This window comes from Ictalurus punctatus, chromosome 1 (assembly GCF_001660625.3).
Source record: "Ictalurus punctatus breed USDA103 chromosome 1, Coco_2.0, whole genome shotgun sequence".
In the NCBI taxonomy this organism is placed as follows: Eukaryota; Metazoa; Chordata; class Actinopteri; order Siluriformes; family Ictaluridae; genus Ictalurus; species Ictalurus punctatus.
This window is the reverse complement of record NC_030416.2, coordinates 4,305,260-4,328,616: the sequence shown is the minus strand read 5'-3', so window position 1 is coordinate 4,328,616 and position 23,357 is coordinate 4,305,260. Positions and strand designations below refer to the sequence as shown.

At 41.4% G+C, this 23,357-nt stretch overlaps 1 protein-coding gene across 5 annotated transcripts in view; it reads left to right on the top strand.

Moving 5' to 3' along the window:
* triob (trio Rho guanine nucleotide exchange factor b) overlaps positions 1 to 23,357 on the top strand; it is a 132,211-nt gene that overhangs the window by 53,304 nt on the left and 55,550 nt on the right. For all 5 annotated transcript variants that reach the window (XM_053679489.1, XM_053679483.1, XM_053679486.1 and 2 more), the window contains 8 exons: positions 3,579 to 3,770; positions 7,553 to 7,684; positions 8,420 to 8,650; positions 10,048 to 10,170; positions 11,312 to 11,503; positions 13,207 to 13,376; positions 13,730 to 13,904; positions 15,998 to 16,193. In XM_053679489.1, the coding sequence (XP_053535464.1) occupies positions 3,579 to 3,770; positions 7,553 to 7,684; positions 8,420 to 8,650; positions 10,048 to 10,170; positions 11,312 to 11,503; positions 13,207 to 13,376; positions 13,730 to 13,904; positions 15,998 to 16,193 (1,411 nt within the window). The remainder of the gene's footprint in view (positions 1 to 3,578; positions 3,771 to 7,552; positions 7,685 to 8,419; positions 8,651 to 10,047; positions 10,171 to 11,311; positions 11,504 to 13,206; positions 13,377 to 13,729; positions 13,905 to 15,997; positions 16,194 to 23,357) is intronic.

The window sequence follows — 23,357 nt, the reverse complement described above, 5'->3', positions numbered from 1 at the left end:
AAAGAAAACCCTTTATCCATAGCATTAGATACAGGAGAAAACTATGCCTTTCTGTTTTTCAGCTATTGCAGCAGTCAGACAAAAAACATGAAAAAAATTCACCTGGCAGAAAAAGATGTAATGGATGCATTTGCTTCTGGTAGAGATTACTTTAGCTTTGCTCTGACTTTATTTATGTGAACTCTGACTTTTTTTCCCTTGTAGGGAATAGAAAACAAGTTAAAAAACTGTGATCTCTTTTATATGTTCATTTAAAAAAATGGAGGAGTCAGCCTTTCACCTTGCAATTTTCTTACTGTTGCTTGGTGCACATCTAAGGTATAAATAGCTAGCAAGTGTTTTGCATTTCTGTTTAAACAGTCAGGTCGTTCTGGCTATCGTGTCTAAGCTACAATAATGCACAACATGTATAATATTATGTTGTGTTCCTATTTGGGTGGACTTTTTTGTTGATAGATAGATAGATAGATAGATAGATAGATAGATAGATAGATAGATAGATAGATAGATAGATAGAGAGAGATTTATTTCAGTGATAAAAGTGTGAAGAGTTCTTTTTAATACCTGGAATTACATACCTAGAATTACAAAGTCTACAAATAAGTGAGTTGATCAACAGTAAATATTGTATCTTTCACTACAGTTGTGGACAGTTTATTATTATGTGCCATATAACATGAATGTGAACTGGACTGTATACTGGACATGGACTTTTAATTTTGTAAAAATGTTATAAAGTAAGCTTGTTGCTTATAAATCCTAATTTTCAGACTGCATTTAAATTTCAGTTCATTTTTAAAAATCATTTAATCTGTTCACATAGAGCTGCCCTGTCAACATAGAGTACGCTAAGGTTTTTATGGTAAGATTCTGTTTATTCTTTCTGCCCACTACAATTTTCGTATGCGCAATGTTGGCACATGTTTATGAGTTACAAAACAAAGAACCAGTGACGAATTCTGAACTTCTTACAGAGTTTCCCTTCCTGGCCTGTTATGTATCAGATGTGGTAGAGCCCAGAAGGAGCCGTGGTTAGAGCGGTTACCCTTCAGTCTGTGTCTGAGAGCGTGTGAGAAAGAACTCCTGTTTTAGAGGTTAAGGTGGAGCAACAGCTGTCAGGTCAAATACGATCTATACTTATTAGAGTATACTTGATTTTAATTCTGACCAAATCTGAAGAACACCTGAACATGTATGCACTAGAGTTTGTCACATTTATTTCCTGAATGTTCTTTTCTAAACATTTACTGCATTACACATTTTAAAATGAAGAAACCAAACAATTTTTTAACACCTTTTAATTTGCATGGAAAGCATTCTTAGATGTATTGTATGTATGCATTCCTTCTTTAAAAAAAAAAAAAAAAATTCATTATACAAATGAATGTATAAATGCTCTTGATAAACTTTGTCAGGTGCTTTTGAGAACAGCCTGAAACCAAGGACATTCATGATAGAAAGTTCTTCAGCTATTTGCTGTCAATCACATTTTGTGTAGAGGACAAGAATTTGCCATCTTAAAGGGTTATCTCTTATATGCTATTCAAAAATTTCCTTATTTAAAGTACCCTTGAGGAAAAACGTTTTTCCCTGAGAGTGTAGTAATAGTTGAAAGCATGAATGTATTAATAGTTGAAAGCATGTCTTTTGTTGTTGTCCATCAGAACAAGATGATGACATGGTTCCACAAAGCACGTTGTTAAGGTTCTGCTCAAGCATCTTCATCACACGAGCAAAGTCAAAGCTCCTGCTAAATCCCATATTATTAATAGCCAGACTCTAGGGAGGTGCTTGATGTATTCGGAAAGTGATTGTCTGCTCACCTGACTTAATAGCCAGACCTGTCCTCTTGATGGACATTTGTTAGGAAATAGTGAAGCACTTTATATAGAAAACAGTATTGCCTTCTCTAAAATATAGAAATACCTTATATTACGCTATGCTTTTGGCACTATTTCAATTTGTAATCATTCGTTTGGGGGTGGGGGGGTGCGAGAACAGTGGGAGTGCGATGTACACACATCTATGGTCATATTTCTAGATCTAATCTGGCCTATCGGAGAACATTATCTTGTGAAATTTTGGCCAAAATGTCATTAGTGATAGGTTGAAAATGACTGAACATAGTCTCAAATGATTCGTATATAAGATGAACGTTTTCTCATTTCAAAACACAACTATCAAAGCTATTTGATTCAGTTAACTTGTAAGTATTTAAACCATTTTTTTCAACCCAATAACGCTGATAAATGTAGCATTATTTAATTTTAATAGCCCTTTATCAGTCTATCCTGATTTCGATTATTTGTGTCGAAGATGACGCCAAAAATAAAACTATCGAATTCACATGATGCATGTGTGTATGTGTATGCACACACACACGGCCAGCCAAATTAATTTAACATCGGAGTGTTTTGGTAAGTGAGACACGCAGGGGATATTTATTTAGCCTTTACTTTTAATTTGTTTGGTTGGAATTGAACAAATCAGGGCTTGAAATTGCAGATAAGACAAATAGTTGCCAAAGCACTTAGTTTCTCCTTCAAATGCATTTTGGAAAAAGAAAAGAGTGAAATATCGAGAAAGAAAACATTAGCTTAAATAAAAACTATATTGAAGTGGATGCCTAAAATTGAGCCGTATTTTGAACAGAAGGCGGGTTTAGCCACGCTAGCTCATTTATATCAGCTGGCTATGGTTAAAGATGGCTGAACACTAACCAAGTGAAGAAGGTCACACACTCGATCTGCTGCTATCTAAAGCTGATTAAGGTTTAAGGACCACAGATTATGTAAATTTCCTGTTGCTTCAAGTAGCTACATGTATAGATCGACCGATATAGATGTTTTTATAACCAATGCCGATCCCGATTATTTGCATGTTTATGTACCCCATAACCAATATGCAGAACCAATGTTTATTTATTGTTTTACTTCTGTTTCAGACAATGTCAACAACAACACTGAACTGAACAAACTGTTTTATTTATAACAATCCTGTCAATTTAACTTGCTCTGTGTATACAAAAAACCCTCTAATTTATACACCAATGAATAGAGGGGTCTGAAAGGGTGCAAAAAATGAAAAATATAGTGCACTGTTACTAAAGTGTCTTTTTTTTTTTTTTTTTTTTTTTTTTTTTAAATAAAAGCTTTGTGAGGTAAACAGATTATGTGACTCCATGAGTTTGTCTCTATTTCTCATTAATTTGTGCATTAATGACTATGTTAAATCAATGGCAGTCCTGCACGCAATTCTCAAAACGCCCACAAGATGGCGTTTATCGGTGGATCAGGTATTACAAAACCGATATCCGATTATGGAAAAATGCTTAACTATCTGGAAAAATATCGGTAAAACCGATTATCGGTCGATCTCTAGCTATATGTGCTCCTGATAAAATGTCAAAATAGGTGACAGTATATTTTGCACATAAGGACAGAACTCATACCAGATCAAAGCAATAAATGGAGAACCAACAGAAAGGATGAGATGGAAAACTTTTTAAGCAATGAGAACCAAAAAAAAAAATCCAGTTGAAATTCAGGAGTGTGTGTGTGTCTTGTGTTTCTGTGCAGAACGTATACGTGAACATCAGCCGCATCGTAGCAGTGGGCAAGCGGCTCCTGGAGGGTGGTCACTACGCTACAATGCAGATCCAGCAGCTCTCAGCGCAGCTCGAGCGAGAGTGGAAGGCCTTCGCTTCAGCGCTCGATGAGAGAAGCGCCATGCTGGAGATGTCAGCCAGCTTCCACCAGAAAGCAGACCAGGTAGCGCATATATACATTTACATAATTACAAGTTGTTAGGATTTTCAGTGCAGCATTTACATACATTGGACTAATATAAGGCAAGAAAAACCTGAGCTAGTTTGTAGAAAACTAGGAATTGTTAATGGCAAAGATTCAGAGGTGCCAAGATATACTGTTTATTATATTTTTTCAGCTAAAAATTCACTGAAGGCAAAGGACACTGGTTGAGAAAGACATGAACTGGAATTTTTGAGCCAATAGAAACTAAGTGCTTATTTTTAAGTTCTGGATTTTTTCCCCCTCACTGTCTCCTTATGGTTGCTTGGTGAACATCTTAAAAAATAAAAATAAATAAAAGATAAAAAAAATGCTGTCTCATCCACTGACATATGCTAGGATTTTGTAAAAATTCTGTTTTTTTCTACCTCTATGCCTGCTTTGATTTTCTTGTTAGCATAGTTGGCACCTCATAGGGGTAATTACTGTATTAAAGCACTTCTTAGGCTTAAAAGTTTGTAACCCCCCCCCCCCCCCCCCCCCCCCCCCCCCCCCCCCAATATATCCACAATTAAAATGAATTTGTGGCTTTTAATGCTTTTAAAATTTTAACAAGGCATAATGTTTAGCAGTAAAAAATGTCATTAGTTAGAATTTGAATTCAATACAGTGAGGGAAAAAAGTATTTGATCCCCTGCTGATTTTTTACGTTTGCCCACTGACAAAGAAATGATCAGTCTATAATTTTAATGGTAGTTGTATTTGAACAGTGAGAGACAGAATAACAACAAAAAAATCCAGAAAAACGCACGTCAAAAATTTTATAAATTAATTTGCATTTTAATGAGGGAAAAAAGTATTTGACCCCCTCTCAATCAGAAAGATTTCTGGCTCCCAGGTGTCTTTTATACAGGTAACGAGCTGAGATTAGGAGCACACTCTTAAAGGGAGTGCTCCTAATATCAGTTTGTTACCTGTATAAAAGACACCTGTCCACAGAAGCAATCAATCAATCAGATTCCAAACTCTCCACCATGGCCAAGAGCAAAGAGCTCTCCAAGGATGTCAGGGACAGGATTATAGACCTACACAAGTCTGGAATGGGCTACAAGACCATTGCCAAGCAGCTTGGTGAGAAGGGGACAACAGTTGGTGCGATTATTCGCAAATGGAAGAAGCACAAAAGAACTGTCAATCTCCCTCGGCCTGGGGCTCCATGCAAGATCTCACCTCGTGGAGTTGCATTGATCATGAGAACAGTGAGGAATCAGCCCAGAACTACGCGGTAGGATCTTGTCAATGATCTCAAGGCAGCTGGGACCATAGTCACCAAGAAAACAATTGGTAACACACTACGCTGTGAAGGACTGAAATCCTGCAGCACGCGCAAGGTCCGCTGCTCAAGAAAGCACATATACATGCCCGTCTGAAGTTTGCCACTGAACATCTGAATGATTCAGAGGACAACTGGGTGAAAGTGTTGTGGTCAGATGAGACCAAAATGGAGCTCTTTGGCATCATCTCCACTCGCCGTGTTTGGAGGAGGATGAATGCTGCCTATGACCCCAAGAACACCATCCTCACCGTCAAACATGGAGGTGGAAACATTATGCTTTGGTTTTTTTTTTCTGCTAAGGGGACAGGACAACTTCACCGCATCAAAGGGACGATGGACGGGGCCATGTACCGTCAAATCTTGGGTGAAAACCTCCTTCCCTCAGACAGGGCATTGAAAATGGGTCGTGGATGGATATTCCAGCATGACAATGACCCAAAACACACGGCCAAGGCAACAAAGGAGTGGCTCAAGAAGAAGCACATTAAGGTCCTGGAGTGGCCTAGCCAGTCTCCAGACCTTAATCCCATAGAAAATCTGTGGAGAGAGCTGAAGGTTCGAGTTGCCAAACGTCAGCCTCGAAACCTTAATGATTTGGAGAAGATCTGCAAAGAGGAGTGGGACAAAATCCCTCCTGAGATGTGTGCAAACCTGGTGGCCAACTACAAGAAACGTCTGACCTCTGTGATTGCCAACAAGGGTTTTTAAACCAAGTACTAAGTCATGTTTTGCAGAGGGGTCAAATACTTATTTCCCTCATTAAAATGCAAATCAATTTATAACATTTTTGACGTGCGTTTTTCTGGATTTTTTTGTTGTTATTCTGTCTCTCACTGTTCAAATAAATCTACCATTAAAATTATAGACTGATCATTTCTTTGTCAGTGGGCAAACGTACAAAATCAGCAGGGGATCAAATACTTTTTTCCCTCACTGTATATCTGTAATTTAATTTTAACTAGTCAGAATTATATTTTTACTCGTACTGCAGGGTGTCCCAAAAGTCTCCATACATAGGGGACTATGTATGCCAGCACCACGTTGGTTGCGTCTTCAGCAGGGGATGTTCGTGGACGTCCACTCCTCGGTTGGTCCGCAACACTTCCAGTCTTTATGAATTTGTTAATAAGTTTGGCAGCAGTGTCATGTGTGATGTGCTCGCCATGTTCCCTGTTAAAGCCCATCGCAACCTTGCGACAGTTTCCCGATCCAGCCATGAGAACGATTTCAATACGTTCTTCTTTCGTCCAAGGCTTTCTTAAAGGCTACCTGAAAAAAATATATAATATAAACTAAGTATGAAACATTTTGGAAGACATTTTGCTAAAAAAGTGTTCATTTCTTCCTATGTACAGAGATGTTTTGGACACCCCTGCAGAATGGTAGTTTTAGTAATCAAAATTTATACCGAAAATAATAAAATTTTGACTATTCATAATCTTTTGACTTGCATTGAAGTCTGTCATATCCGCAATTCAATTTATACTAATAAATAAATGTAATTACGTATCGCTGCAATTCAGTTAATTAGTAGGAATTCACATCGCTGATATCTACATTACATTTTTTACTAGTCAGAATTCCAGACAAAACTCTAAAACAAGACAAAACAAACAAACAAACAAAACAAAAACGAGAAATAAATGTTTGGTTGTAAGTCTCCTGCTTTCTTGCCATGAGGGGTGGGCAAACCAAAATATTTATATCACATCAAGAAAGAAATATGCAAAATATCTTCTTGTTTTGAACACCTGTGAAACTTAAAAGGACTGTTGGTATAAATTGCATTTCTTTTGTCTTCATTTTGTCTTAAGGGTGTGCAAACTTTTGCACTTCTTTACAAGACAATAATAAAATGCAATAATTCTGTAATAATTGATGTAGTTTAGAGAAATCTTCATGTATGTAAAGAGGAAATATTTTCTTATAACTGTATGTTTGTACAAAAGTGTAAAAAAAAAAAAAAAAAAAAAAGGAAAAAAAACCCCAAGCTTGTGTGTTATAAGCTCCAGATAGAGATGGCGAAAGAGAGAAAAAAAAGAGCAACGCTATCTGATCTCTTTTATCATAGTCTTTGAACGATAATTGCTTGTTTTCAGCACCGTAATTAAGTTGATGTGCTCTTTGTTCTTCTGCTTCCCTTTTTTTTTTTTTTTTAAAAAGAAGAAGAAAAGATAGGCTTTCATATATTAGACGTATGCGTCTCAGCTAGATGGATGGATGGATCTTTGCTTTTTATCGTGATCGGATATTAAATTTTTCATAACAAAGCACTGTTTTCACCCAAGGTTTCAGCCAAATATCCTTTGTTGTTGTTGTTGTTGTTACTGGCAAACATTCTCAACATAATTCGTTTTGTGCTCAGTTATTTAGTCCCCTTTCCTAGGTTCAAGAACGTTTGAGTGGCAGTGTGGTTTTTCTTTTGTACGTTGATAATAGTGATCATTTTGCATATCCTCTTTCCCAGTACCTGAATAATGTAGAGTCATGGTGTAAGGCATGTGGTGAAGGTGAACTCCCCTCAGAGCTACAGGACCTGGAAGATACCATTCACCACCACCAAGGTCTCTACGAACACATCACAGCTGCTTACTCAGAGGTACCGATTTTTATTATCTTCTCTCACCCTCTATTAGACAATGTGTTTATTTCATTTTATTCTTTTTTTTTTAATTACTGGTTGTGCTAGTTCAAGTCTGACCCTACCATCACAACTACAGTATAAGTCGGTCATGACGCTTGTAGCTTGTCTCTTGTGGCTGTGTTGCTACTGCTGTCGCTTGTGAACTGTCCAGTGTTCTTTTTAGTTCTGAACGTGTTCAAAAGTAATGATCAGTGAAGGGATTCTGATAAACCCCAAACAATGATTGACATCTTCTTGGTTTCATCCCACTGCTGAAGCCATGCTCCTCAAAGAGCTTGCAACAAAGCATGTACAGGATCTCAAGCTCCTGAAGAAAAACAAGACAGCGTGCCACCCACAATACACCGTAGCCACGGTGAAGCATGTTGGTGGAAGCGTCGTGCCATGCGACTGCTTCCCTTTAGCAGGGATTAAAGCTCGAGTCAAAATAGAGGGAAGCTGTGGAATGACTTGAAGAGGGCTGTGCTTAGGTGCATTTTGATAAGAGATCTGGAAAACGAAAATTCGATGGTGGTAGACTCTTACCAATAAATAAGCAGTGTGCACATTTATGCAACCAGGTTATTGTATGTTTTTCTTTCTTTTTGTTTTTCCTGAAATGTTTTTTTTTTCTAAAATTTTATTCGAAAACACAAGGTACACCATATCAGGCTTATTGTAGGAATCACATTTTAAACCCTCTTTCCACAGGTGAGTCAAGACGGGAAAGCCCTGTTGGACAAACTCCAGCGCCCTTTGACTCAAGGCAGCGCTGATTCATTAACAGCATCGGTCAACTACTCCAAGGCAGTGAACCATGTCCTGGACATCATCCACGAGGTGCTGCACCACCAGCGGCAGCTGGAGAACGTCTGGCAGCACCGCAAACTCCGCCTGCACCAGCGCCTGCAACTATGCGTCTTCCAACAAGATGTCCAACAGGTACGCCATCGTCCTGTGTACCAAGCCTGGGTGCAATCAGGACCAAGTCGTGTATATTCATTGCGCTGACTGTAGCCCGGTCAGTACTTACGCATTCAGGAATTTGGGAATTACAGACTCGGTGGTAGAAAAATTCCATCGATAGTTGCTCGCCGAAGAATATTCCACAACATGCATCGGTTGCAAGAGAAGCAATTAATAAACATTCGATGAGAATTTAAGGCTGGGTTCCAAACTGCGTACTGTGTTTGCCAGGGTAATGGCAACAGCCTAAATATGTAATGTTCTGATATCCTTTTTTGTGCTTTCTCTAGCTATTTTCTTTTTAATTCAATTCTATTCTCTCTGTATGACTGTCACTAGATTTTAGATTCTCGTCACAACGCCCCAGGAGGCTCTTGAATTAACAAAACTGTATTTCTTTTACTTATCTAGCAGGACCAGACTCTTCATGCTCGCTCTGGCGTGTGTGGAATAACGAGACTGTATGTATGGGATACAGGGTAAATCATCAAAGCAGCTCATGAGCTTCCTGCATGGAAAATCCTCTCCGTTTTTAGCAAACCCCTCAGGTAGACGTAATGATAGCTACTGGATCACTTCCTTTCACTCCTTCTGTCCCGCCCAAACACATATGTGTGCACCATAAAGGTTACCATGGTAACCTTGTTCGGTAGGCTCATTAAATCAAGGGTATGCCCCATAAAATAATGCAGACGAAAGTGGTCCCCCATGCGACACATCTGTACAGCAAATGGCCTGCATCGCTTCTTTCATATTAATACACCATGCACATACACATGGAAACGTTCAGAACGCCATATGCCACGATGAGGTAGATTAAAGGTTCTATAACGAATAGGGCTGTATTCACAAAAGGCTAAAAGTACTATAGGTTCTTAAAGCAGATTCTTTTGTAATAATAATAATAAACCTGAAACGATGTAGTGGTAACGTGTCTTTAAAGACAAAGATTTCAAAAAGGTATTGTGATCGGAAAATCAGGATGGTAAGAGTAACTCCGCTTCATGGCGGGCCACATCACAGTACACGCCGTTGTCGACTTTGCTGAGGAACTCCTTAGTAAAAGGTTAAAGAACCTCTTAGTGCTTTTTCGGAGACCTCTTAGTGGTAAGAGCATAACTCCTTCTTAAATACAACACAAATTTCCACACACGGTGCTCGTCTGTGATACGGTATGCAGCTTTACGAGTCCATAAAGATCCCAGACTGTGCGTCTCGTGGGTTTAAAACGATGCCGTCTGAAATCTAACCCCACCGAACTAGACGGACCGAGACTTCACTGCAAGTGTGAAGTGGCTCATTTTGCTCACAAGAGCCCCCTTGTGGTTCTTCTTCTTCTTCTTCTTTCATCTTCCACTTCTTTCATTTCTCAGGTGCTGGACTGGATCGAGAATCACGGTGAGGCATTCCTCAGTAAGCACACGGGCGTGGGGAAGTCCCTGCACCGAGCACGGGCTTTGCAGAAACGCCATGAAGATTTCGAAGAGGTGGCGCAGGTGAGGAGAAGAACAACAGCCACCTTCTACTTAAAAAGCACTGAGTAGAGGAATTATGGTCACTTTTATTCGTCCTCCTGTCATGACAAATTACATCATGATACTATTTTTCCAAATCCTACAATATCTACCAACTTTATGGCTTTAAACATATATGCAAGAGGGCATATGGCAAACGTTAACACCATTTAAAATTTTTAATTTTTTTTTTATATAGTCACTTAAGCGTCCCTCCCACCAAACAACAACGTGTGGCTCTGTAAATCAACTGCAATGCCACTGTGTTGCTTTGTCTTTTGCATTTCCTTTGATTGACTCAAGCACCCATGTTGAATTTTGTTGCCCTTGTTGCCCTCGAGCCTAACGTGTGGGAGGAGCTAGTTCTAGTGCATCCCACCGATTGGTCAACCGCATTCATTGCGGAATCGCTACCTGACTGTACCCCGAGGCAGTGCGTGATCCAATCACACGTAGCGATCGCTCTTTTCACATCACTGCGTGCGCTCACTACATGGGACACACCAATACGCAATTCCTCATGTGTTATTGAATTCATGTGGCAAAGTTTGCCCACAAACATCTTCCCTAATCTAACTAAGATTTAAGTATTGGCACCCTTGGAGTTGTTACGTCAAAGTCATTGTAGTTTCAGTGGCTCAGTAGTTCAATCTCTGCGGAAGACACGCAACGGTGCATACGTTTTGCTTTCAAGTTAGCTATTTGACTGTGTATTTACTTATTTATTTATTTATTTTATTTCATAGTACAGCTCAGGTTTCTGTTCTACCATCATTGCCTAAAACCTGTAATACTCCAATGGCAGGCTACAGTTGTGACATGTCTATAGAAATAGAAAGCTCTTGACACCGCGTGACTGTCTTGCCAATTTAAGTTCACAGTAACAGTTACGTCCTATGTCATAGATGAAAGAAGAATTTCATTCAGTTTCCGTGCTCATGTCGGATAGATTCCTTTGGGGCTTTCCTAACAAACTTCACTAGAACTAATAAAGTAACAATGACTTTTAAGAAGGTGATGGGAATGCAGCCAAGAGGAAAATTTAGGGAAGTCAATGAGGTCCCATTAAAAGCTTGATTGTTTTTTTTTCTTATCAACTTGAGCCTGTTTGGATCTCTTTCAGAACACGTACACTAATGCCGATAAGCTGCTGGAGGCGGCCGAACAGCTGGCCCAGACTGGCGAGTGCGACCCGGAGGAGATCTACCAGGCTGCCCACCAGTTACAAGACCGGATCCAGGACTTTGTGAGGCGTGTGGAGCAGAGAAAAGTCCTGCTAGACATGTCCGTGGCCTTCCATACTCACGGCAAAGAGGTGCGTTTGTGCTGCGGTTCAAAAGCCAGTCCTGCACAAATGTTGTATCCTGGCTTAGACTTTGAAGTAATTAGGTTCTCTCTGATAGTTTTGTGTTTTAGAAACAACTTCTCAAATCCCAATTTTTGTCCTATATTTTGGTGGAAAACTTCTTTCTGTCCCGAGACATTTATTGACGTCCATTAATAAGACGGTTTATTTGGGGTGGATCAAGTTCCTCTTTGATATGGACAATTTGACAGCTTCCTGCGTCACTATTATACTACCATTTCTAGTGTAGCTTGCTCCAATCGCAGAGCCGAAATCTCCCATTGTGAAACTGAAATCCATTGGAGTCTATTGGCGTGTTGATAGACACTGGACTCTTGCCCTTGTTTGTGTTCACAGTCCGCGTGCATTAGCGGAGATAATTGTGTATCGTAAGTGATGCCATAGTAAATAGCATAAAATAACACTTATCTTAATGTGCCCATATGGCGCGAGGTTAGCCATCTGCTATCTGCGGGATAGAGACTAGCGCCGGCTTCCAGTTCATGTGTGACTGTGGGTCAGCCATTGTGAGCGGTTGAGATGGAAATGGAATAAGGGAAGATGGGGAAAAAAGCTATCGCCAGACTTGCTGGGATTTGAGCTCCACTTTCCTTGGTGTGCCAGTAAAGGCAGATGGCACCAGCACCAGGAAAGCTGAGTTTCCCTCCCATCTCTTCTACCTCGTCTGCCTTTTTATATCTTTGAATCTGTCAGACCATTTTAAAGCTTCTGGATTTGGCAAAAAAAAAAAAAAAAAAAAAAAAAACGTTTTAAGGCATCAAAGTATCTTCTACAGTGATGCTTTATCGTTGCTCCCGTCCAACATCCATTCGTTTTCAACTTCCTTTTATGCTTGAATAGCTGTGCCTTTCAATACACAGTTCAACTTGCTAAATAAAACTCTCATAGTTGCCTTCACTGTGTGCTTATCTTTTGAGTTGATGCCCAGAGCAACAAGCTCAGAGAAATGATATTTTGTCATTGCTCAATCTTGTTGACTGTTTCCTGGTCTCACAAGTCAACTTCTACCTTTCGAGAGAACCATCTACTTTCTCAGTAAGATGCAATTCCATCAACATAATGAGTCTTTATTATATATTATATTATATATACGTTAAAGCACAGTAAAATTCTTTTCTTCATATACCCCAGCATGACAGGAAGTTGGGGTCAGAGCGCAGGGTCAGCCATGATACAGCGCCCCCTGGAGCAGAGAGGGTTAAGGGCCTTGCTCAAGGGCCCAACAGTGGCAGCTTGGCAGTGCTGGGGCTTGAACCCGCAATCTTCTGATCAGTAACCCAGAGCCTCAACCGCCAAACCACCACTGCCCCAAAACCTCTGACCTTTGGTGTATTTCATGATCATCATTTACTCACCACGAACTGTTTAATACATTTTTCGTATTCGGTGAACCATTATGCTTCGAAAAAAGGTCATCATGTCATGGTGTTCAGATAATCAGATCCTGAAGCTTGGTGACAGAAAAGTGCACAAAAGATATCAGACACTCCATGGCTTACAGGCGGAGCATCTGAGGCTGAGGCTATCTGCTCCTGTACCTGGATTCTTATCAGTTTACTCGAAGCCAATTTACTGACTCCTAAAGTTCTCAAATCTTTTTAAATGACTGGAATGTTTTTTATTATTTATTAATTCATTTATGTTAATTTCAGCTATGGACGTGGTTGGAGGAGCTGCAGAAGGAGCTGTTGGATGACGTGTACGCTGAGTCGGTGGAGGCCGTGCAGGATCTGATCAAGCGCTTCGGGCAGCAGCAGCAGACCACGCTGCAGTTCACTGTCAATGTCATCAAAGAGGGAGAGGAGCTCATTCAGCAGCTCAGGTACAGAAATGCAGTGGAAACTGGAGTTTGAAAGCAGGCATGCGGCGTCATCTGTTAAAGTCGTACCACAGATCTGTTGAATTCTCGATTCTGATTGGTTGATAAACGTAGTGCCGACTGTAAGGCAGAACACGGGTTTATATAGACGTCATAGTTTCCATAGTAACAGCTCATCCACCGGGACTTGTATAGCGGACTTGAGACATAATCTATGCAGTCTAATAAAAGGAATATAATAAATATGCCTATGTTCCGGATGATTTCATTGGTTAGGATATATATATATATTTTTTTTATACATCCTAGATACTCTCACAGTAGACTTTCACCACGTGCCATTTCCTCCCCTACAGAGACTCTGCGATCTCCAGTAATAAAACGCCGCACAACAGCTCGATGGCGCACATCGAAAGCGTGCTGCAGCAGCTGGATGAGGCTCAGGCTCGCATGGAGGAGCTCTTTCAGGAGCGGAAGATCAAGCTGGAGCTCTTCCTCCAGCTGCGCATCTTCGAGAGGGACGCCATCGACGTGAGTTCCTTCTCAAACCACTAGCTGAAAATCACACAGCTTTATTGGGGTTTTCTTTTTCGAGAGCAGGAAGTAAAGAAGATTCTTCTTTACAAATCTCGAAACCAGGGTTCAAGAGGACGCAACATCTTTAATCTGAGAAGATGGCAAGCACTCAAATGAACATCTGGGGAGTCTTGCATATTGCGAACAAATAGTCCAAGTCCCGTATTATCGCATTAATCGATGCAAATTTGGTTTCACTGAACAAAATGGCTTCCACTATCATCGCTCAGCGGCTTTTGAGAATAGCACTTGATCCAGCACGTTGTATTATTTTGTATTTTATTTTAAAAATACATATCGAGTGTCGACAGTTACAGTACCACGAGGTTCTAAATCGGATGTGGGATATATATATATATATATATATATATATATATATATATATATATATATATATATATATATATATATATATAATGTGTGTGTGTATATATATATATATATATATATATATATATATATATATATATATATATAAATAAAATCATGCCTTAAATTTAAGGTAAAATAAAATAAAGGTAAATGATGAATGTTAGCCAAAGTGAGTCTAGGATCTTTTCAGTATCGCGCATGACACCTGATCTAGTGGAACCTGATTCCGATAAAGCGCGCTGCTTGTTAGTGGCTCGGTTAATGTCACCTAATACCCAGCACTATCATTCTCATAAGCAAGCTCATAGCCAGAGCGACCAAGTCATCGACGAGATAATGGGAGCCACTTCTGAGTCATGAACCAGAAGGTGAAAACGTTTTCCTGCAGTACCTGAAGCCTGAACATCTGAACAGCTGGGTGGGACGCACCAGGGTGTGTGTGTGTGTGTGTGTGTGTGTGTGTGTGTGTTTGTGTGTCCTTAAACGCTCCCTTTGCTCACGTTCTTCCTGGCTCCTGCTCCTGCGTCCAACCGCTGCATTAAACTTAACACACCAAGGAAGAGAAGACACAAAGATGTGGGACTCATGTATGAGGTAATGTTCTTCCAGGCAGAGCAAGATTTGTGCGCTGGAGTGTGTTGTGTTGTAAATCTGTACCTGTCATGCGTTACATGTTAGCAACGGCGCCGTCGTTGCGCAATGCTCGGATGATTTGTAACCCAAAGGCGTTCAAGCTGATTTAGAAAAGAAGAGTGTGACAGTGTGTTTCAGGAGATAGAGAGGTGTGTTTGTGTGTGTGTGTGTGAGCCAAAAAAGTTTGGCAATGGGACAGCTGGCTGAGTTTATGTTGTTAAACATAATGGTAACAACTGGCTGTTAGCACGCTGCCGTGTTGGTTTAACATGAAGTTACATGTTTGCTATTTATAAAATAAAAAGACATGAATCTTGACCATTACAGGTTTTTTTTCCATCTAACCCTATATCGCCATCTTGTGGTGTAAAGGTCTGTGCAATCCAGTCTTAATCATCATGGCCGCCCTAATTTCATACTTACATACTGGGAGTGAGGGAGGCGTGGCTTTCAAAACTGTGACTTTCAAAGTGAAGGAGGTGTGGCTTCACTGGCTGTTGAAATGAAGGAGGTGTGACCCTTATCTCAGCTAGCCTATGAAAGAGGTGTGGCTTCAGTGTGTGTCATTCAAAGTGAAGAAGGTGTGGCTTCAGTGGCTGTGTCGAAATTACGGAGGTGTGGCCCTTATCTCATTTAGCCTTTGAAAGAGGTGTGGCTTCAGTGTGTGTCAGTCAACGTGAAGGAGGCATGGCCTCTGTGTCTGAGTCAGAATGCAGGAGGTGTGTCTTCTTTGTGTTTCATGAAGGTGTGGCTTCGTGTAAAATGCATCTTTTGTACATTTGATCGCATACTGAAGTCACGTAAGTAGTGTCTCAGAAGGAAAGATACACACTCCTAATTACCGTCACTACAGCTGAATAGCTTAATAGCAGTGGAATGTAATCTAATCTACATGCACACACACACACACACACACACACACTCACAGAATGTTATAGAGGAGACTGGGAGACTGTAATTAGGATCCTGATGCTCATTTTGGCCTTGACCATTGTTTCTGTGTGTGTTTGTGTGTGTGTGTGTGCGCACGTGTGTGTTTATAGGTGATCTCGGACCTGGAGTCGTGGAGTGATGAGTTGTCTCAGCAGCTCAGGGAGTTTGACACTGAGGAGTTGACTGTGGCTGAGCAGAGGCTTCAGCAGCACGCAGAGAAAGCGCTGACTATGAACAACCTGACGTTCCAAGCCATCCACCAGGGCCAGGAGCTGCTGCAGTACGTCACTGAAGTGCAGGCCTCAGGTGGGTCTGTGTGTCACTCACACACACACACGCACACACACACATCTTTGTCTTGCTATTCTTGTAAGGAACTTACACCTATCACTAACCTTAACCTAAACCTAAGTAACAAAAAAAAAAAAAGTTTTAAAAATGAATGTCATTAGGCCTGCACTAGGTAATATATATTATATTATATCACATTTATGGAAATTTGGCAGATGCCCTTATCCAGAGTGATTTACATTTATCTCATTTATACAACTGAGCAGTAGAGAGTTAAGGGCCTTGCTCAAGGGCCCAACAGTGGTAGCTTGGCAGTGCTGGGGCTTGAACTCCTGACCTTCTGATCAGTAACCCAGAGCATTTAACCACTGAGTCACCACTGCCCCTATGTTGTGTCTCTACTGTGTATGTGTGTGTGTTTTGTCGTGGAAATTAGACAACACTCGCAGACTCGTCCTCTGAAGGTAAAAAGGTTTGTTACAGAAAGATGGTTAATACAGGATAGAATAAAGCAGGAGAGAATAATGAGAGCGCTCTGAAGGCCTTGGATTAAACCACTACTATATATATGAAAAGCAGAGCATGACATAATTCTGCGTACCGATAAGAAGCAGTTTGAGGCAGTTCAAACAGTTTGTTTTAGGATCTTGTACAGGCGAACCTTGAACAGAAGAACATGTTTGTGTCTCTGTAAGCAGATAAACATTCTGTACTGATCTCAGTGACATGACATGGCCTTCTTAGGCGTTATCCTCAGATGAACATGAGCAAGAACAAACTTATTACAAAGTGAAAATGAGTAATTTCCCTCTCATTTCCCCCATTTTATCATTACAAAATATGATAACTAAAATTAACAGAGAAATTACTTTGCTGTGAATACATCAGAACTTCAGAATCCTTTCACGGTTAAACTGAATTCAGCATGATACAGACATAATGAAGGCACTAAGGCTGTTTCTGCGGATATAAAGTATCCTGTAGTCAAGCAAGCTTATTTTATAGTGAAATGAGAATCGTCATGGTCAAATGCATATTTACAATAGATGTGAAATGGATGTCAATGGGTCGTCATCATCATTGTCGCTGGGAGAATCTGTACTCAGTCTTTGTCAACGTCAGCGTTTGGTCATTAGTGATTTCAACGAGCGTGAGAGACTGCTCCGAACGAGAGCAACAATACAAGGCAAAATGAGCAAGACAAGAAGAATTTTTGCACCTATTGGTACACAGATGGTTAATATCCATGAGCCCCATGCCCCGAGTACTGAGTTCAGCCAATCAAACCCCATCTCGCTAGTCTGTGGAGGGTTACGTATCGCAGACCGCATGTGTTCAATGATAGAATAACCATTATGTGTCTGCGTGACAAGGGGACGTGTGACGTTGTGTGGGTAGCACTGTTGGCAATGATTCTTATGACAAAAGGCGATACAGAACGTGCCTCGGGGGTTTCCTCCGGGTACTCCGGTTTCCTCCCCCAGTCCAAAGAAATGCATGGTAGGCTGATTGGTGTGTCTAAAGTGTCCATAGTGTCTGAATGGGTGTGTGAGTGTGTATGTGATTGTGCCCTGCAATGGACTGGCACCCTGTCCAGGGTGTACCCCTCCTTGTGCCCGATGCTCCCTCGGATTGGCTCCAGGTTCCCCCGCGACCCTGAAGAAGGAGTAAGCGGTAGAAGATGGATGGCTGGATGGTCCCAGTGATTTGTGAGTTTATTTCTATGAAAGGGCTTACTAAGAGATACCACCTGTACCAGGAGAAGGGTGCACGATTAGGAATAGGTTTGTATGTATGAGTGGATGTGCAGGTCGACATCTAAGGATTTGTGTCTAGTCTGCAACTGTAGTCTGTGGTCAGGGAGCTTTGGGGCATAAGAGGTGCGGTAGCAAAGTCACGTTGTCTAACCTTTGTCCTGGTCACATGGCTATATAGTATGCACTAATGAAGTTCAGTCCTCCTAAGAGTACAGTTTCCGTGTCATCAACATTTTCTCCAAAGACTACATGTGCTTTCGCAGGCTACTAGATATCACTTAAGACTGTCTATCGTGGAGTCGCATGGAATTGGTGTGTTAATGTGTCGGGGTGTAGTGCGTAATGTGTGTGGGTGTGTATATGCAGATTGTTGCTCGTGAGCGTAGGTCCTCCTAGAGGCCTCTTGATGGAGAATTATGGTCTAGTTCTCCTATTGCAGTCCCGTCTTCTCCAGCTCAGTGCTCAGCTCTGGCACCCTCCTGCAGTGGCTCGCATGCATCCACATGGCTCTCTGGCTGGCCTTTACCACGGAGTGAGTGACAAAAAGGATATAGAATGGCCCAGTCCATTGTGGCTTGTTCCACCTGGTCCTGCAGAAGTCCTTGATCACGGCCCACTCTCCGGACTTTAGATCATGCAGCGGATCACGACTGGTGGTGCACTTCTAATCAGGCCTATGTCATGTTTCCCTTGGGCCCACAGCCTGAGAGGCACCTTTTTCAATTGTGGGTGTATCTCTAGGGGTGTAGCTCTTGTCCCAAGGTTCAGAAACATTTCCTTGTCATGACATATTAACCTTGCACATTTCCTGAAAGAATTTTTTATAAACTCCCAGTCTCGGACACATGTTGGATGTGGGTTTCTGTTCCCAATCTGTAATTTTCCCACTCTCACATAATCTGACCCACAGTCCCACGTTTTTCTACTGTTCGTTCTTTATTTTGACTAATGAGACGCGAGGCGCTGATTCTGGGACAAAAATGCATGCAACTGTGTGTCACTCAATTTGACTGAACATGCACTAAATTTGTCACACCAATATACAGGTACAGCTTTTCAAATGGCACACTTATATAGTGCTTTTATCCAAAGCGCTTTACACTGTGTCTCATTCACACCAATGGTAGCAGAGCTGCCATGCAAGGCACTAAACTGAACTTGGGTTCAGTGTCTTGCCCAAGGACACTTCGGCATGTGGAGTCATGTGGGCCGGGAATCGAACCGCCAACCCTACAGTTAGCAGACAACCCGCTCTACCACCTGAACCACAGCCGCCCCAACTGAGCCACAGCCGCCCCTTCTTCACTTTCTGGGATATCCATAAACTATTCTTTCTCAAAATTAAAGTCTTTTCCTACATGCACTTGCACTGTGTAATGAAGGGCAGAGGACAGCATAAAATTAACATAGTTGTCCTTTATCTTATCATGTGCCATCGTCAACAAACGAGCACAGGCTCTAGGCTTGTTAAGCATGGGCCATTGACACTGCTCTGTTTCTTTAACAAATGGAGTTCCCAAAGATTGGTCATCAGTTATTGTTACTCCCTGAGGTGGGGACATCAAATTTAAGTGTAAAACACACATTAAGTCCCTGCCCAGTAGATTGACTGGACATGAGGACAAAACTAGGAATTGGTGGGTTACTCTTTTCCCATTTTCACATTCACAAACTAACGGTTCAGAGAAACGTTCTAATACTGAATGTCCCATCACACCCATGATTCTTTTAATTTGCAGTGTTTTATTACTGAATATGTTGCTCCTAAAGCTACCAAAAATGTGACACTTTGCCCATTAACTACAAGAGATATACATGGTAACTGTGTAAAAGGAGAGGCAATTATACTTTAAAAAGGTTAAGGGTCATGACTGGTTCAGACATTTTTGAATTGTCAGTCTGACTAATGTTGGATGTGGGTGTGTTCATATATTCCTATTCTTTGTGAGCTAACTGATAGTTTGGGTGTCTGATGTCACCTCTTCTATTCCCAGGTGCCTCACCCTTCCCTTAGCTCCGCCTGTCAGTTCGCATCAGCTCTGGATAGTCTCCTGCAAAATGTCCAACTTTTCAGCAGTTGTAACAATTTAATCCTGGTCCATAACCCTGACGGCCGGGTCTTCCTCGTCTGCGTACTTTTGGTTTTCCTCTCCTCTCCATCTTTCTTTCCTTTGCCTCTCGTAAGAGCTTCTCCGCATGGATTGCATACCTTTCAACTTGTGTGAGGCTTCCGGTGTCCCAGGTGATACATTGTTGTTTGAATATAGCGGCAATTTCTGGTTTCATGCCATTCATAAAGCTGTTTTTGAGATGTGCCTCCCATGCTGTGATGGCCGCCTGCCCATCTGCCAAAGCGTTAGGTTTCTCCAAGCCTGAGTTTGCATCATGGATCTCAGTGACCCTGGACAGGTACTGTGATACAGTCTCTGAGTCTTGTTGTTTACACTTTGCCATTTTTGTCATGTCCAATCGCACAGGAAAGGTGTTCGTCAGCCTCTGCTGGAGTGCCGCAATTTGTGCTGTGTACCTTGTGTTGACTTAATCATCCTACTGTGGGTTGATCAGGTGGGCATCGTTCTCTCTGAATTCACATTAAACCTTGACCCAGTCCATGCCAAGTTTTGCCATGAGCAGTCGTCGTAGTTCATGAATTCTCTGCAGAATATCTGAAGTTCATCCCCAAACTTTAGTCCTCCTACTTCGCGGAGTGCCGGCAGATGCGTCATGCTGCTCCTGATGTCTTCCAATGTCCAGGGTCTGTGAACTAGCATAGTGCCTCCTTCTCCGGCCACTTCTAGCATTGGGGCATTTACCACGGCGTGCATTGTCCCTTCTCTGTCCGATTTTGTTGGTCTGAAGCCCTCAGGCAGCAATGTTGTTGGTCCCTTCACTTGGGATCTTGTGTGTAACGCCACTGGTGAAGATAGGACAGCTGGAGCTTAGTAAGGTGGGGGTTGGTGGCTCAGTTCTGACAGGTTGGGATGGAATGGCGTAGGCTGGGCCACTTCATCGTCAGGAGGTGCCTCTGAAACTGCAGGTTCCTCCCTCCTTACTGGCTGTGGGCGTTGTGGTGGGGCGGAGTCCAGGTCGTGATCGGCTTTCTGCAATTTAGCACACTGAGAAATAGATGAGGGTCCTGCCAGACATTTTTTTCTCTCTTTTATGTGCCTCACTCTGCTATTCAGCGAATGTTTTCCAGTCAGCCAAAAAGTGCACTTCGCTCTTTGTTTTAATTTTAGGAATATCTCTCTCTCCTTTGTCTCCAAATTAAATTTCTGTTGTTCTAACTGTCTGAGACTAAAACTACCTTTTTCTGGGAAAGCGTGTTCCTTAACCCATACATCATATTGGTTCAAACATCCTTCCCCATAATTCACACGAATAAATGTGATATTAGGATCAACATATGAGCACCCTTTACATACCATAGCATGTGTCTCAGGATGTGCTTTGCTACATGCTTTCCCCATATTTATATACATATATACAGTGATGGAAAAAAGTATTTGATCCCCTGCTGATTTTGTACGTTTGCCCACTGACAAAGAAATGAGCAGTCTATAATTTTAATGGTAGGTTTATTTGAACAGTGAGAGACAGAATAACAACAAGAAAATCCAGAAAAACGCATGTCAAAAATGTTATAAATTGATTTGCATTTTAATGAGGGAAATAAGTATTTGACCCCCTCTCAATCAGAAAGATTTCTGGCTCCTAGGTGTCTTTAATACAGGTAATGAGCTGAGATTAGGAGCACACTCTTAAAGGGAGTGCTACTAATCTCAGCTTGTTACCTGTATAAAAGACACCTGTCCACAGAATCAATCAATCAATCAGATTCCAAACTCTCCACCATGGCCAAGACCAAAGAGCTCTCCAAGGATGTCAGAGACAAGATTGTAGACCTACACAAGTCTGGAATGGGCTACAAGACCATTCCAAGCAGCTTGGTGAGAAGGTGACAAGAGTTGGTGCGATTATTCGCAAATGGAAGAAACACAAAAGAACTGTCAATCTCCCTCGGCCTGGGGCTCCATGCAAGATCTCACCTCGTGGAGTTGCAACGATCATGAGAACAGTGAGGAATCAGCCCAGAACTACACGGGAGGATCTTGTCAGTGATCTCAAGGCAGCTGGGACCATAGTCACCAAGAAAACAATTGGTAACACACTACGCCGTGAAGGACTGAAATCCTGCAGCGCCCGCAAGGTCCCCTGCTCAAGAAAGCACATGTACATGCCCATCTGAAGTTTGCCAATGAACATCTGAATGATTCAGAGGACAACTGAAAGTGTTGTGGTCAGATGAGACCAAAATGGAGCTCTTTGTCATCAACTGAACTCGCCGTGTTTGGAGGAGGAGGAATGCTGCCTATGACCCCAAGAACACCATCCCCACCGTCAAACCCGGAGGTGGAAACATTATGCTTTGGGGGTGTTTTTCTGCTAAGGGGACAGGACAACTTCACCGCATCAAAGGGACGATGGACGGGGCCATGTACCATCAAATCTTGGGTGAGAACCTCCTTCCCTCAGCCAGGGCATTGAAAATGGGTCGTGGATTGGTATTCCAGCATGACAATGACCCAAAACACATGGCCAAGGCAACAAAGGAGTAGCTCAAGAAGAAGCACATTAAGGTCCTGGAGTGGCCTAGCCAGTCTCCAGACCTTAATCCCATAGAAAATCTGTGGAGGGAGCTGAAGGTTCGAGTTGCCAAACGTCAGCCTCGAAACCTTAATGACTTGGAGAAGATCTGCAAAGAGGAGTGGGACAAAATCTCTCCTGAGGTGTGCGAACCTGGTGGCCAACTACAAGAAACGTCTGACCTCTGTGATTGCCAACAAGGGTTTTGCCACCAAGTACTAAGTCATGTTTTGCAGAGGGGTCAAATACATATTTCCCTCATTAAAATGCAAATCAATTTATAACATTTTTGACATGCGTTTTTCTGGATTTTCTTGTTGTTATTCTGTCTCTCACTGTTCAAATAAATCTACCGTTAAAATTATAGACTGATCATTTCTTTGTCAGTGGGCAAACGTACAAAATCAGCAGGGGATCAAATACTTTCTTTCCCTCACTGTGTGTGTAATATATATATATATATTCTTTTTACACCCTCTATAACTTTCAAAGTTTTAATCAATTTAACATGTTATGAAAATCAAATGAATATGTATTCTCGTGCACAGACAGAAAAGGTTCAAAATGTGTGCCAAATCTCTAGACATTTAATTAATCATATAACCTATAGTTTCTATAGAGCAAACCTTAAGAATGTAAAAGAGTTTACCTGTGAGGTCGAGTCCACATACAGCAATTTGGTAGGACTTACAGTTTCTCTTCCCTTCTTTTTTTTTTTTTAAATAATAATTTCTTTTTTTTATTAGTATTTTTTATTTTTTTTTATCTCTGTAGA